Source organism: Thamnophis elegans, chromosome 3 (genome assembly GCF_009769535.1).
Source record: "Thamnophis elegans isolate rThaEle1 chromosome 3, rThaEle1.pri, whole genome shotgun sequence".
NCBI lineage: Eukaryota > Metazoa > Chordata > Lepidosauria > Squamata > Colubridae > Thamnophis > Thamnophis elegans.
Window position 1 is genome coordinate 97020081 of NC_045543.1, and position 15467 is coordinate 97035547.

At 36.8% G+C, this 15467-nt stretch overlaps 1 protein-coding gene across 2 annotated transcripts; it reads left to right on the forward strand.

Moving 5' to 3' along the window:
- The first annotated feature begins 629 nt into the window (after positions 1-629).
- FEM1C (fem-1 homolog C) lies at positions 630-14199 on the forward strand. 2 transcript variants are annotated; one of them, XM_032214081.1, is made up of 3 exons: positions 630-1072; positions 1997-2720; positions 11502-14199. In XM_032214081.1, the coding sequence occupies exons 2-3, from the start codon at positions 2177-2179 to the stop codon at positions 12809-12811; spliced, it is 1854 nt and encodes a 617-aa protein (XP_032069972.1). In that variant the 5' UTR covers positions 630-1072; positions 1997-2176; the 3' UTR covers positions 12812-14199. The 2 variants fall into 2 exon arrangements, with proteins under 2 accessions (XP_032069972.1, XP_032069971.1); XM_032214080.1 differs by having other exon boundaries at positions 630-818.
- The last annotated feature ends 1268 nt before the right edge of the window (positions 14200-15467 follow it).

The following is a 15467-nucleotide window of genomic DNA, read 5'->3' on the forward strand; positions in this document are numbered from 1 at the left end:
TGATTTCCTCCAAAGTTCCTAGGAGCACCCCAAAGTGCTTACACATAACTCCCAAAAAACCAACGCACTGATGGAACAACAAAATCCCAAAATGTATTTTCTTCGGATTTTTTTGAGCCGCAGCGTGCTGATAAGCTTGTCAGAATTAAATTCGGCCGGTAATGAACCCTTTGCGGCTCCCCCTGTCGCCCAGACACACGCCCAAAGAAATTATCCATAGCTTCCTCGGCGGGCCTCACGCAGCGGGCGGGAAACTGAGTCAGACTGGCAGCGCGCCAGGGGAAGCCTCAACGGAGTCGGGTAGCTCATAGGCCACGCTCCTTTGGCGCCCTTTCGCCTCCATTATGTGCTAATTTAGCTCAGCGCTGCGCGACTCGACTTCCCCGATTTCCCTCAGGCCAGAAGTCAGCAGCCGCCCGCACCTCACAGCGCCGCCCCACTTCAGCTTAGCACCCGCCCTCGCCTTCTCAACCGTCTTCGTTCTTGCGCTCTCAGCCTAACTTGATTCTTCGCCGAGGCCGCTCCTCCTCCTCTCTCCTGGCGCCTTACGCTTTCCCCCCATTTGGGCCTGATCTGAAGGGAGGGCTGGAGAGAGGCGGGCGGTAGTAAGGTAGGGTGTGTTTTATTCGCTGGAGCCGGGAGGGGAGGAGAGGGCGGAGGCTCGGTCGTTGCTGTCGGGAGCGCCTGCCCTGTCATGGAGGAGCTGCGTTGGGAACCGGGCGCGGCGGTGGCGGAGGCTTCGGTGTAAAAGAAGCGGCGCGGTGGCTGCTTGGGGAAGCCGAAGTCGACGACGCGATCCTTCGACGCGCCTCGGGAAGGTAGTCCCATTTCCCCGGGCGGGATCGTTTGCTCAGGCGGGAGAGGGGGGGAGAAAGAGCCCCGTCCCTAGTCTCCACCCTGGCCTCGCTCTCGGACGCCTAGGAGCCCATCCGTCCCTCCGCCCGCTTGACTGTCGGGGATAGTAAAGGGGAGTGAAAAAGCGGTTGAGAGGCGGCGGCAGCAGCGAAATCTGAAGGGCGGGTGAAGGGAAAGTGAAACGGGCACCGGCCGCGAGCCGGGACTGAGAGCAGAGGTAGGTACTTCCCTGAAGCCGGGGCTGACTTGCTGGCTTGCTTGCTTGCTTGCTTCTGCTGCCCTTAGCCACCGGAGGCTCCCTAGGGAAGAGACGTGACAAAGGGCGTTCAGAGTCGCGTCGTGCCCATAACGATTTTGCAGCTGCGGCGACGGGAGGGGGAAAGAGGCATCCCGAGATACTAGGTTGAGGTCCTCGCATACGGGTGTCGAGTTTCGAGAAGGGAGCAATGAGGTTAGATATTCGTGGTCGCTCAATCGTTTTGGGAGATAAAATGAAAAGCTAGCCGAAAGGTACACTAAAGGACTTCTCGAGGTTGAGGGCGCGCTTCGTGCTTCGGGTGGGGGTGTGTGTGTGGAGGGAAATCGGTGACATTTGCAGGACAAACTTAAACCCCAGGCACGTCCAACATCCTTACTGTTCTGTGAACCAACCGAGTAGTTGCAGTCTAAACCTGCCAATATAGATTGTCAGAAGGGTTGATCCCAGGAGGGATTTCAGGGTTCGTTGAGCAAGATATTCTCGGGATTGCTGTAATAATTTACAACTTAATTCTGATGACAAAAACTGGGAGAAAATGGGTCATTTCAGCTGTTTCTTTTGTTTTGTTTTTTTTGTTGGAGGGGACTTATGAGGAAGGAGAGGGCATATATGGGCCCAGGCATTGTTCAAGTGTTTCACTTGGTAATAAAAAAAGTCATTTGAACAATATATTCACTTATCCATTCATAATTGTATATAGCTGCCCATCTCTAGGCAGTGTCAACAAAGCTACGGAAGAATAAATGTTTACACTAAAGGCTCTAAAATTATAAAAAGTATAGAAGTAAAAGGGAAATATAAATATTAGATAAAGAACAGGTATTAAAAATTGGGTAGCTGCTTCAATAGTTCACCAATCTTAAAATATGTATTTTGTTCTAGGCTGCAAAGTATAGTACTTGCTTTGGAAGTCCCATGTTGAAAGTTGATGTTGTGTACAGCGGTAACACATCTGCCAAGGATAATTTACAGAACAATATCCAAATTTGTGGTCCCAGAGCACAGGCGTCTTGCATTCATCTTGCTTCTGAAGAACAAATCCAACTGAGAGGAAAAGACTAAATGGATCTTAAGACAGCCGTATTCAATGCTGCTCGTGATGGCAAGTTGCGACTCCTCACCAAGTTACTGGCAAATAAAACTAAAGACGAGGTGGCTTTACTGATGTCAGAAAAAACAAATGGTGCCACTCCCCTCCTAATGGCAGCCCGATATGGGCATCTTGACATGGTGGAACACCTACTGGAACATTGTAGTGCTTCTATAGAAATTGGTGGTTCTGTGAATTTTGATGGTGAAACTATTGAAGGGGCGCCACCGCTATGGGCAGCATCAGCAGCTGGTCATTTGAAAGTGGTTCAGTCTTTATTAAATCATGGAGCATCTGTCAACAATACAACTTTGACAAACTCAACACCTCTCAGAGCTGCCTGCTTTGATGGTCACCTAGAAATTGTTAAGTATCTTGTGGAACACAAAGCAGACTTGGAAGTGTCTAACCGTCACGGACATACATGTCTTATGATATCTTGCTACAAAGGACACAAAGAAATTGCTCAGTATTTACTTGAGAAAGGGGCAGATGTAAATAGAAAAAGTGTCAAAGGTGAGTTCAGTATCCATTTTTAAAAGAGCAGCTCCTAAATCTTTCAGAATATTCATGCCAAAGGTTCAAAGTGTGAGCAAACTAAATCACATTTTGATTTGTTCTTCAAATATTTGCCTAGGCTTTCATAAGCTTTATCATATAAATAATAGTTTTTTTAAAAAAAATGTTATTTAGGATATATTCTGCCTATAATTCTGGCAGTATTGTATTCTGTATATAAAATTAAGCCTATATGCATGCATATTCTGGAATAGTGTGGTGATACATCTTTTTCTAAAAGCATTGTGAAACCTAGGGTGGCTTTTTTGGGTCATGAATTTTTTCAGTACATACTAAACAGGGAAACTAAATATAACATTGTTGTTTTATAGCTATATTGTTTATTTGAAAGTGCTAATCTGTGATAAAAAGAAAGGTGCCTATGAATCAATCTCAGTCCCTGATGCCTTCATAGAAACATTTGTATATATTGCCTTTTTCTGGGATTTTGTCATCAACAGCCCTGGATTTCCTTGGTGGTTTCTTATTCAAGTTCTAATCAGGCCCAATTCTACATAACTTCAGAACTCAGACTGATGTAAACCAGGTGCTGCCACCTGCTGAAATTTTTATGATAAGGAACTGAATGAAATTATTCACTCTGTGGTGGAATAAATAAAGGATGTGGTATTGGGATCACAACAGATCCCTTTGTGTTCTTCTTATGGTCCACCCTAGGCTACTGAAACAATGTTCAAAGTGTTCCTCTAATTTATACTGTGATAGCAGCTGCCCGGCCTTGTCTTTTTGTTCTAGTTGTGAGCATGTGGTTATATTTTCATAATACCTTTTCCTCATTTTTAACATAGTTCCTGATTTAGTAGGTATGGCCATTCTTTCAGTCTACTGTTTATTTTAGCTAGCCTCTCTCTGACTCAGATACATGTGATTCTATCTTCCCATTTTAAAAAAAAATGTTATAAGAACTCACATTACACATAGCTTTCATTCTTCCAAAATTTGGCAGGGGTGAAATATATTTAATTGTTCATAATACTCATGCAATTAAATAGTGTGTGATAGTAAGATTTTTAGAAATTAAATATGAATGACTTGCTTTGGGATGTTTGTGATTGTGATTTTAGTTATAAGCTCATAAAGTAATATATTAACTTCTCATATAGAATACGGTAATAATCTACATTGGTGTATCTCACAGATTAATGCAGAAGTTACAACATAGTTATAAGAAATCACTACAAAATTTCTAAACATAATATTCAGTGCTGTGCTTTCTGTTGCTTAGTGAACTTCTAGTCCTGTCAGTTTTCACTGTGTTACTGAATGACTCATAATTGAAATATAAGTTCTGCTCTTAGAGCAGTGTATGATGAATTCTATTTTTATAACATGAGAATACTGTTGTTACTGAACTTGGCAGTAGAGGCTAACCTCTTTTCCTTAAATTCTCAGCCTCATTTTAATACATTATTTTTTTGTAAATCATGTTGTAAGACAGATTCATATATAACCTGCATATCATATGAACTTTATGCTAAGATTTCTTATATATTACTCCATCTTTCCATGACCAGGGAAGTAAATAAATAAAAAGAATAATTTAACATATTTTAATATAACAGTTGCTTATAAACTAGGTTTTATGGTTTAAAATAAATACTAATTTGTTAAGCAATCTGCAGATACAACCCAGAATCGAAGGTGGTTTGTTTAGTATTTTAGTCACAGAATAGTAATTCTATTTTAAAATGTCAGATTGTGCTAAACTCAGAACAGATTTTGTTTTATTCCTCTTTGTAGGAAGAGAAGGTACAGGACAGAGTATTTACTAGCAGTGCTTTCAATGGATACATTTTACTTTATGTGTAAACATAATAAGTCATTGTTTAATGTTATGTGCATATATATTTTTAAACAAACAAAAACGAACAAAAAACATAAAACACATACAACCTTCTTCCATTTCATATAGCGTGTTGTTTAAGATTTTATGCGTTCTTCCTATGGTCACCACTTACAATTATATATCGAATCACAAATTGTTCATTAGATAAAGATAAGTACATTATTATTAAATGTCAATTTTTCAACTGTAATTATTATTCCTTAATTTTAAACAAGATATTCTAAATATTGAATCCATACATACAACATCATTTTGCATCAATAGGTCAACTCCAAATATTATTCCTATGTTTTAAACAAAATATTCTATATTAAACTAAGACTTTTCAATAGAATTTTCTCATTAATAAAGAACTTTGATAATTTAAGTTAGGTAAATGGGATCTTATAGGCCCATATAGGAATATTGTTCCTAATCTTTGAAGTATGACCTGATAGTTTATGAGAGAGGGGACTTTCAGGAAGCTGAGTTGTTTTATTATTGACTGCAATCTATCTTTGACTTATGGGTGCAATACAAACAAGTTTACGAACCATTTTCAGTTTGTCCATTAATCTGTTTAACAATGTGCTACTTATTAATTGCATTACTCTATTATTTACACTTAAAGCAATATAAATGGAATGTGTATCAATTTCTCACTAAAATAAAAATTATGTTTAATAGTTTGGGCTGAAAGATGGTGACTACCCAGTTAACTTACTGAGCTACCTACTGAGTTAAGTCAGGACTTGAATTTTGGTACCAGCTAAACAATTTGATGGCTTCATAACATGTTTTCAGTTTAAAATGTGTAAATAATTCAAGGTCTGAAAATCTGTTATTTACTGAAATTATTAACAGAAGTGACAACATAGAAATAAGTTATTGGTGCTTTGGAAATATTTAAATATAGATAGTGTTTGAGAAAATCAGAGTATAGTAATTTTATCTTTCAAAGCAATGTTTCAAAGCATTTTTCAAATAAGGCATAATGAGTTATTAATCTAAAACTTTTGCCAGTTTATGGAGCAATGGAGTGTATTCTACTGAATTGAGCATTAACAAACAATCTTCTGATTGTGTTAGAAGAAATGTTTGTGTTTCTATCAATTCAAATATTCTGTTTTTTTAAGTTTAGGAGAACAAGTACCATCAAATTCAATACGATGCATATAAGATTGATAGTCTCTATCTGGATCAGAAAATAGCAAAAATCTATAAACTTTGATGAAATCTAATAAAGATAATTAGTTTTTCTGATACCATCTGTTTCATTGTCAGGGAAGCTTTGCTAAATGGGTATTTCTAAAGATGTTTTCCCCCAACATGCATAATATATTTTATCTTCTGTTGAAGTGATAGTAGAATATCATTTTCTGTCAGGCTTCTATGCTTTGAAAATCTTGCTGATAACAGTATGGAGAAATTGAGTAATATACTGCTACAAAGCTATTTTAAAAATGCTAGGTGGGTGCATTTTTAATATTTCAGTTTTTAGACTTACTAAGCTCTTGATAACTGAGCATGTGATTTTGCTGTGTCTATGAAAGAACAGGTTGCAGAATATTCTAGACACAAACAGAAGAGATATTTTCCCACTTTGTTATTTACATTTTTTCTTCTTGGTATAATGTATGTTGATTTTTATGTGATCCTAGAAGATAGAAACTAGTATAATACTTGAAATTCTAAGACTAACAAACATATATACAGGTAGTCCTCGATTTAACAACAGTTTGTTTAGTGACTGTTCAAAGTTTCAACGGCACTGTCAAAGTGACTGACTATTTTTACACAACAGTTGCAGCATCTCCACAGTCACACGATCAGAATTCAGACACTTGGCAATTGACTCTAACAACTGCCGTGATTCACTTAACTTTGACAAAAAAGATTGTAAAATGGGGCAAATCTCACTTAACAACTGTCACGCTTAGCAACAGAATTTTTGGGTTTACTTATGGTTGTAAATTGAGGATTACCTATAATCAATAATTATATTGTATATCAGACTATAATTGAAGTTTTGATGATGCTTTTGATGATGCATAGTGCTTTCAACAACTATGCTTATGTTTTTAACTTAAATAGTAAATTAAGGACATAGTTAAGAAAGAAGCTGAAGTAAATATATAGCTATTTGAAATATATTTATTGGAATTGTTAGAATACAAAACTATTTCAGTGAATTTTAGGAGCTGGTGGTAATATTGGTATGTAGAAGATCAATTTAAAAAGTATGATCTGTAAACAATTTGTTTTGCTGAATAGATAAAAAAAGTAGTTGCATCATGTACTGTTTGTATAAATACATTAAGTATTCTTTTAACATGAGGAAGGCCATTATACATTGTACTACTGTAATCCTTCTTTGTGGATTTATAAATAGTAAGCTCTTTATGGCTGGGTCTAAGTAAAGTGTAAGGATAAGTAAATGCTTTCAAGAGGGATATTTTTTTATATTTCATATTTCTTGACACTGAATCCAGCTATAACAAATAGGATAATCTGGCAAACTGACCTAATGTTATAAACTGGGTCAGATAACTTGCAGTTTTCAAAGTTCACTCTGGGATTGTGGTGATTGACAAAAAAATAACTACATTTTCCTGTATGAAAATATATGAAAGCTGTAGTACAAATCTAAAATAAGCATAAGATATGGATTTAAATAAAAACAAATTATCTTTGTTTTTTAAACCAGTTCCATCCACATGTGTGATATAGCCCATCCATTATAAACTTTCTTGAGTGGCAACTCATTCCTGAAGATGCATAAAGTGGCTAAATTGATAAAGGGTTTAAAGCAGTGGTTCCCAACCTTTTTTTGGCCATGCCCCACCTAAGCATCTCTAAAATCTTGAAGCCCCCCTGTGACATATAATTCTTACTTTACTCAAAAAGTGAACTCTACTCACCCAGAGGAAGCCTAAAAAGCCATTAACTTGGTTTAAACAAGGTTCAAATTGCCCCCATTAAAAATCAAATTGCCCCCCTGTGGGGCATGCCATGGGGCCACATTGGGAAGCACTGATTTAAAGTGATATGAAATAGGGGAGAAGTGTATTTAGATTGGATATGCAGATTATATGTGAGACAAGATTATAAAGAGTTTATCAACTAATAATTTTGATGTATAAAAACCATGTAATTGTTGAGATTTTCTGAGATTGCCTGAGATGTTTTGATGTATGTGAGTGGCAATTTCTTGGTCAGTTGTATTATGTTCGTATATTGCTTTGTTCTTGTTTTAAATTCTGATGTAAGTTATTTTGTTCTTTCACAAAGTTTCTTCTATTTGTCATGTGTAGAATCCAGAGGGGCATTGCTGTAATATATGGTGTACTACATTAGAGGAAGAATATTTAAAGATATTTCTATATGTATTTGTTGAAGTAGGGGCAAATTAGACATCTGGGATTGTTGCAAGGGCTAGTTCTCAGGTTGACATCTTGTCCTATTGTTTCCTGTTGTTTGTGAGAATCTGCTTCATGTTGTCTGTATGCAAGTATGGACTTGCCATCCAGTGTCTGACAAAATGGATTGTAATTGCCTAGTAGGGGCTGTAGCTTGTTAATAATGTACTTGAGTGGTTTGAGCTAAGAGCCAAGGTGGCGCAGTGGTTAAATGCAGCACTGCAGGCTACTGCTAGATCAGCAGGTCAGCGGTTCAAATCTCACCGGCTCAGGGTTGACTCAGCCTTCCATCCTTCCGAGGTGGGTAAAATGAGGACCCAGATTGTTGGGGGCAATATGCTGACTCTCTGTAAACCGCTTAGAGAGACCTGAAAGGCCTATGAAGCGGTATATAAGTCTACTGCTATTGCTATATTGCTATTGCTATTGAGCTGTGAGTTGTAGGTGTTCATCAGTGATCTCTTCTGTTCTGTTTTGCTGTTGTTTCTTTTAGTAGATCATCTCTGGAAATCGATCAGGGTTTGTTGATTTGTCTATTGTTGATCTCACTAGATAAGTGGTTCAACCTCCTGAATGCTGGTTTAATTCCATTAATTGAGTATTCTGTCAAGTAGATATACATGGCAATCTGTTGGTTTCCTTTTTAATGTGGTGCTTTTGTGTCCATTGTGTAATGATACTAAATTGACATTGGAGAAATAGATTATTCCGTGGATAGGTTTAGGCCAAGGTTGATCGTGATATGGAAGTTGTGGAAGTTATAATAGAATTTTGAGAAAGATTAATTTATATCAGTTCAGATGATGAAAATTAAAAGGAGGGGAATCATGGAGTAAGTTAAAACATTGTTCTAGATCAGCCATAAAAACATTGTCCTCTTGAGAGCTGTGCATATAGTGTGCCACTGATGGGGAGGCACATGCCAAAGGTGAAATAGTTATAGACAAATGCAAAATCACATAGTCTGGTGGTAAGGTGTGTCTTTGGACATTAGTAGTGATGATATTTTTGGTAGCTTGGAGTCTATATTTATGAAGGATTATAATGTATAATATTTCAACATCCCTGCTGGCTTAAATGATTTTGTTAGAGAGATTGTTTATGGACGTCAATTTTCTTAGGAAGATTCCTAAGTAGGTGGTTCCTATGTAGCTGGAAGTGTTGGTGCCATAAAATCTGAGCACAGAACCCATAAAACCAGATATTCTAACCTGTGCTTACGACAACACAGAGGTTGTCTGGTTTGTGTATTTGGGGAATTAGCTAGAAGATGATTGGTTAGAATCCCTGGTGTTTCCCTGTAAATATCTTCTCATATATCCTTAGGAAATTCTTTCACAGATTGCATAGTTCTGTTATATGTTATTGTGGGATCTAAGAGAGGTTGGTAAAATATGGTTTTGGCAATTTCCAGGTTTAACTGATATCGAACTTCAGATGCCCATACCTTTTTTTAAAGGTGCTCTGCTTGTATTAATATATCGTTAAGTGCCTTGATGATTGTTTCCCCAGTGAACGTTCCCTGCTAGCTTACAAAGATTCTCCCTCCCTCCCTCCCCAAATAAGTATACAATTTGCTAAGTCAATGCATTTCATTTTTTCTTTGGCTGTATTAAAAAAAACTGCTTTGCAGAAAGCTTTCTAGTAGTTTATTGCTGGTCCATTTTAAAACATCACAGTATCTTACTTCACTGTTAGGATAGAACACTTGAATGTCAGCATAATTTTGTGTAGTAAAGCAGTAGGAGAGCAAAGCAACACTTTGTATCAGCTTTTATGTCTTGCAGCCTTCTGCCTATATTAAACTACATATGTACACACTTCATTTTGGAATGATAAATATATTTAACATCCAGAGTGTTCCTGCAAGAAATAGTGGAAGTTAGTTAAGAGTAACCACTGTTTCATGTGTACAGTATGTGAGAATTTGCAGTTTAGATAGCTACAAGTTGGTCTTCAAACATGTACCTAAATTTACTGTAGTTGGCAAATTGGTAAGGCTGTCTATGAAATCAATTTGTTTATATCATTTTGATATTCAAAATAATACATTGATACATCCTATCCTTAGGATAACATTGTGATTCAACTGCACTATTTAAAATATCAGATACATTTAATAAAAATAATTAAATACCTGGTTCAATACTGGATTTGATCTGAATGTTTCATTAAGGTGCGTATAATTTGTCAATAATTTATATGTATTTATTTATGTTCTGTCTTTTTTTCTCCCAAGATTTCATCTCTGCATAAGGTTGTCATTTGTTTTGTTTTTTATTTTCTCTACAATAATTGTGTGAGCTTGGCTTGGTGGAAAAAGTGTGGTTAACCCAAAATCATTTGGCAAAATTCCAGTTATAGCCCAATGCTATAACCAATATGCTACCATGATTTTTGAAGAACCTAGTCCAGGGGTGTCAAACTCAATTTCATTGAAGGCTGATCAGGGTTGTGCTTGATCTCAAGGTATGTGTGGCCAGGGTGGGTGTTTTCGGCTGTGATGGCTTTCTTTTGGCAAGCTCTGTTTTCGGCTGTGACAGCCTCCTGCAACCATCTGCCAGTGAAAATGGAGCTCTGTTTTCTCTGGCAGAGGCACCACAGACAGGTTTCCGGGGTGGCCCCATGGGCCACATCTAAACATCCCATGGGCTGGATCTGGCCCGTGGGCCTTGAGTTTGACACCCCTGACCTAATCCATCATGTGGAAGGACCATGGAAATAACCTTGGAGAAGCTATTCAGAAGCCATTAAGACAATAACATGTGCAGAAATGTGTTAAGACAAAGACAACATATTATCCTACCTCTCTAAAGTATAGGTCTAGTTTTTCTGTGGAGTTGGTTCGTGATCTGATTTAGACAGCTTAAAGCTGACGTCACATGAATTGTAGGCTAGGAATGCTAAAACACAACAGAAAAAGATACCAGTGTTTATATTTTTCTTTTTTATTTGGATGACTATTTTACTATTCTGCAATTACTTATTGAGGAACAGAGAAAGCCCTTCCTCTATGACCTTGTCATTATTCAAGTGCTCTTCTCTTTTATTCACTTATCTAAAGGCCTGGATATTGGTTAGAAGGACAAACATATAGTATGGTATTTCTTTTATACAGTCAGAATACAGTAAGAATGTCTGCTGAAAAGTTGCAGAAAAATTGTAAAAAAATCCATTTAGCTTTTTGAGTAGGCAAATTTTAAGGTACTGTATATACATATGTAATACTGATTATTTTTCTATGATTCGATATATAGTCTTTTTTGATATGCTGTTGATATAATTATGCTACCCTTGTATGTTTGTTTATTTGCATATTTATTAGGATATGAAATACCATTTCAGCAGTTAGAATTAAATAATGTATTTGATATTTCAACTGCATTTTTCCTTGATTGGATGCTTATAATAGATGTAGTCTTGCTCTGAAGATTATAGTGATATTCATTATCGTTGCTTTCTCTTTTCTAATAGGAAATACAGCATTGCATGACTGTGCAGAATCCGGTAGCCTGGAAATCATGAAGATGCTTCTGAAGTATTGTGCAAAGATGGAAAAAGATGGTTACGGAATGACTCCCCTTCTCTCTGCAAGTGTTACAGGCCACACAAACATAGTTGACTTTTTGACTCAGCATGTTGAGACAAGCAAAACAGAATGCATTAATGCCCTGGAACTCTTAGGAGCCACATTTGTGGACAAAAAGAGAGATTTGCTTGGTGCTTTGAAGTACTGGAAAAGAGCTATGGATATGAGGTACAGTGATAGGACTAATGTTCTCAACAAACCTATACCTCAGACATTAATTATGGCCTATGATTATGCCAAGGAGGTGAACAATGCTGAAGAATTAGAGAACCTAATTGCAGATCCTGATGAGATGAGAATGCAGGCATTGCTAATTAGAGAACGTATTCTTGGCCCTTCTCACCCAGATACATCCTACTATATTCGGTACAGGGGTGCTGTCTATGCAGATTCTGGAAACTTCAAACGGTGTATCAATCTCTGGAAATACGCTTTGGACATGCAACAGAGTAATTTGGACCCTCTGAGCCCTATGACTGCCAGCAGTCTTTTATCATTTGCTGAACTCTTTTCATTCATGTTACAGGACAGGGCAAAAGGTCTACTGGGCACAACAGTTACCTTTGATGATCTTATGGGCATACTGTGCAAAAGTGTCCTTGAAATAGAACGTGCTATCAAACAGACTCAGTGTCCACCTGACCAAATACAGCTCAACAAAGCGCTTTCCATCATTTTGCATTTAATTTGCTTATTGGAAAAAGTTCCTTGTAGTACTGAACAAGATCATTTTAAGAAACAGACTATATATCGGTTTCTGAAGTTGCATCCTAGGGGAAAGAATAACTTTAGCCCGCTCCACTTGGCTGTTGATAAGAATACAACTTGTGTGGGGCGCTACCCAGTTTGCAAATTTCCTTCTTTGCAAGTCACAGCTATATTAGTGGAATGTGGTGCTGATGTAAATGCTAGAGACTCTGATGACAACAGCCCTTTGCACATATCTGCACTGAACAACCATCCTGACATTATGAATCTTCTTATCAAGTCAGGTGCACATTTTGATGCAACAAATTTACACAAACAAACTGCTATTGACTTGCTGGATGAAAAAGAGATGGCAAAGAACTTGATCCAACCCATCAACCATACTACATTGCAGTGTCTTGCTGCCCGTGTCATTGTGAATCATTGCATACATTACCAAGGGCACATCCCGGAAAAACTTGAGAAATTTGTTTTGCTACATAGATGATAGCCTCACAATAGATTCTTGGAACTGTGACGGCATGAGTTAGCAACATAGTTATGATATGCCAGCGACACATCATTGTTCATTCAGCTTGGTCTATCTTGATAATTGACTAAATCATTAGAAATGGATCTGCAGAATTGGTTACCCACTATTTAAAAGAAACATATCATATAATATATTTTGTGGATTATTTAGAAATGTAACACTATATTTGGACTCACTTAAATTGCCAGCCAAAGGCTTGTCTATTCTGGTTTAGTTTGCCTGTTGGTTTTTTGGGACTGAATTGAATAATTTTGTGATGTTGTCTTATTCTTACTAGTGTGTGAATCTTTAGTTGGGAAATCATTTTTTCGTTTCTGCTTGAGCATTTCTACTTTTTTCTAATGAGTTCGTTGCTGAACTATACAAGTTGTAAAGACTTGTTGACATTTGCAATTACCATAAGTGCTTTTATCCTCTCTATGCACTGGCTTCAATATGACTGTTTTTGTGTTGGCATATTTCTATGCACCACTTGGCTAGTTCCAGCTCTGATACTGTGTTCTTGCAGTTTGTTAGAACTTTCTTGGGAATATGCCGTTTACAGCCTGACAGTTTTTGTCAGCTGTATAAACTTTAATTTGACTTCTTTCCCCTAGCTGTTTCTGCAGTTGCTTTCTATTGGTTTTTTTTTACAGAGTTTTGTGCTGAATTTGGAGTAAAATGTGCTCATGTTGGCAGACTCACTTTAAATTAAGTGAAAGTTGTTTTAATAAGTCTTGTTGCAAACAGAGAGAAGTAATGTATTGCTATCTTCTCCTCTGTCCTATTGTTTTTGCTGGGGCTGACTATGCGACGGCATAGAAATTTTTATTTCAAATTTAATCTGATTTTTTTAATAGATTTGGCAAGAATAACTAGATCAGACAGTCTGAGATTACAATTTAAGACACTTAACCACAAAAGAAACTAAAGCATGTTGGCATGATGCTTGTCAGATCTAGCCTTCAGTTAGTACAATTAATGATATGGTTGTAAACAGAAGCCTTCTATAGAATCTCCCTTCATTTTAAAATAACTCCCATGGATAATGTGCATGCATTTTATTCTATAATACCTTAGCCATATTTATGGAAACATCAGAGGCCCTACATAGCCTCCACTGAAAGCTGTCTATTTTTTTAACACTTGCACAACAGCTTAGCTATTACAGCAGCAAGGGCTTTTTAGACTTGATAAAGAAACCATAAGTAAAGACTACAAATGAGATTCAGGTAATTAATATAATTCAGCACTTTATTGTTGATTCATAATAAAACTTATAATGGCATATTAGACCTGCAACTGTCTTAAATAAAATGGTTCTCAAGAAAATAAAATGTTCCTTTTCCTTGAGTGGAATACAATGTGAATTCCTGTTTTATATCTAACATATGGTGTCTTGTGTTTTATTCATTTGATATCTAATGATACTACGACCACTACTACTAATGCCTTTTCAATTCAAAAATGCAACACATAAGTTACTCTATATTTGTAGATTATCCAGGAAAAATCAGTTTGATGCATCAACATTGACATAATTCAGTTGCAGGATTTAAAAAAATACTTATTTGAATGTGACACGCACAGGGTGGCTGTTCATATAAATTATCCCACAGGTCCTTTTCCCCATGTTTAAATTAATATTAGAGAATACAGTATATGTAACTGTGTATGATATTAGTTTTATGAAAACAAAAGGGGCAATATCTCAACCTGAATTTCTTTTCATTCTGTTTTGTATCCTAGGAAAGGAAGGTGAATATATTTTAATTTAAATAAATCATGGTTTATATTTTGCCTGCATTTGGAAAAATTCTTAAGAGGAATTAATGCACTAGGATTAGATCATTAGTCATTTTTATCTAATAGGATAAATTATCTAAAATATGATTGTAATAAAAATGTGATTTATTTATAAAATGAAAATAGAAATTTGACATACAATAGAATACTAAAGCAAATAATACTAGTTCATTGAATAGTTACTTTAGCTTATTTTCAATTTATTGTGGCATAGACATACAGTACATCAGAACTGAACTCTTTATGAGGGTGCATAACCTTTGCATGCTGAGAAACCTATACGGATAGTTGTTATAGGCATTTTTTGCCAGATTTGAAAAATAACAGTTCTGTTCATGAACATGCTTTGCAGGATCAAGCAAAGTATATGGTGTTTCACAGGATTTTAGCTGGTTATATTGTTAATATAACCAGTTCAAATCTCACTGGCTCATGGTTGGCTCAGCCTTCCATCGTTCCAAGGTCGTTAAAATGAGGACCCAGATTGTTGGGGGCAATATGCTAATTCTGTAAACCGCTTAGAGAGTGTAAAAGCACTATGAAGTGATATATAAGTCTTAAGTGCTATTGCTAATAGTTAAACAAGGACACTAAAAAGCTGTAATGAGTGCTTTCCTTGGCTATCATTCAATCAAAGCACCTCTTTGAAGTACCTCAGAGAAAAGAAGTGGCACCTTTTTACATTTTTCAGTTTATGCAATGGAAAATTCCTAACTGCTGTAAAAATCTAAACCTTAGTTGTATGTTGCATATTAGAGGGCCAGATTGGTCTAGTGGTTAAGGCACCAGGCTAGAAAGCAGGAAGCTATGAGTTCATGTCCCATCT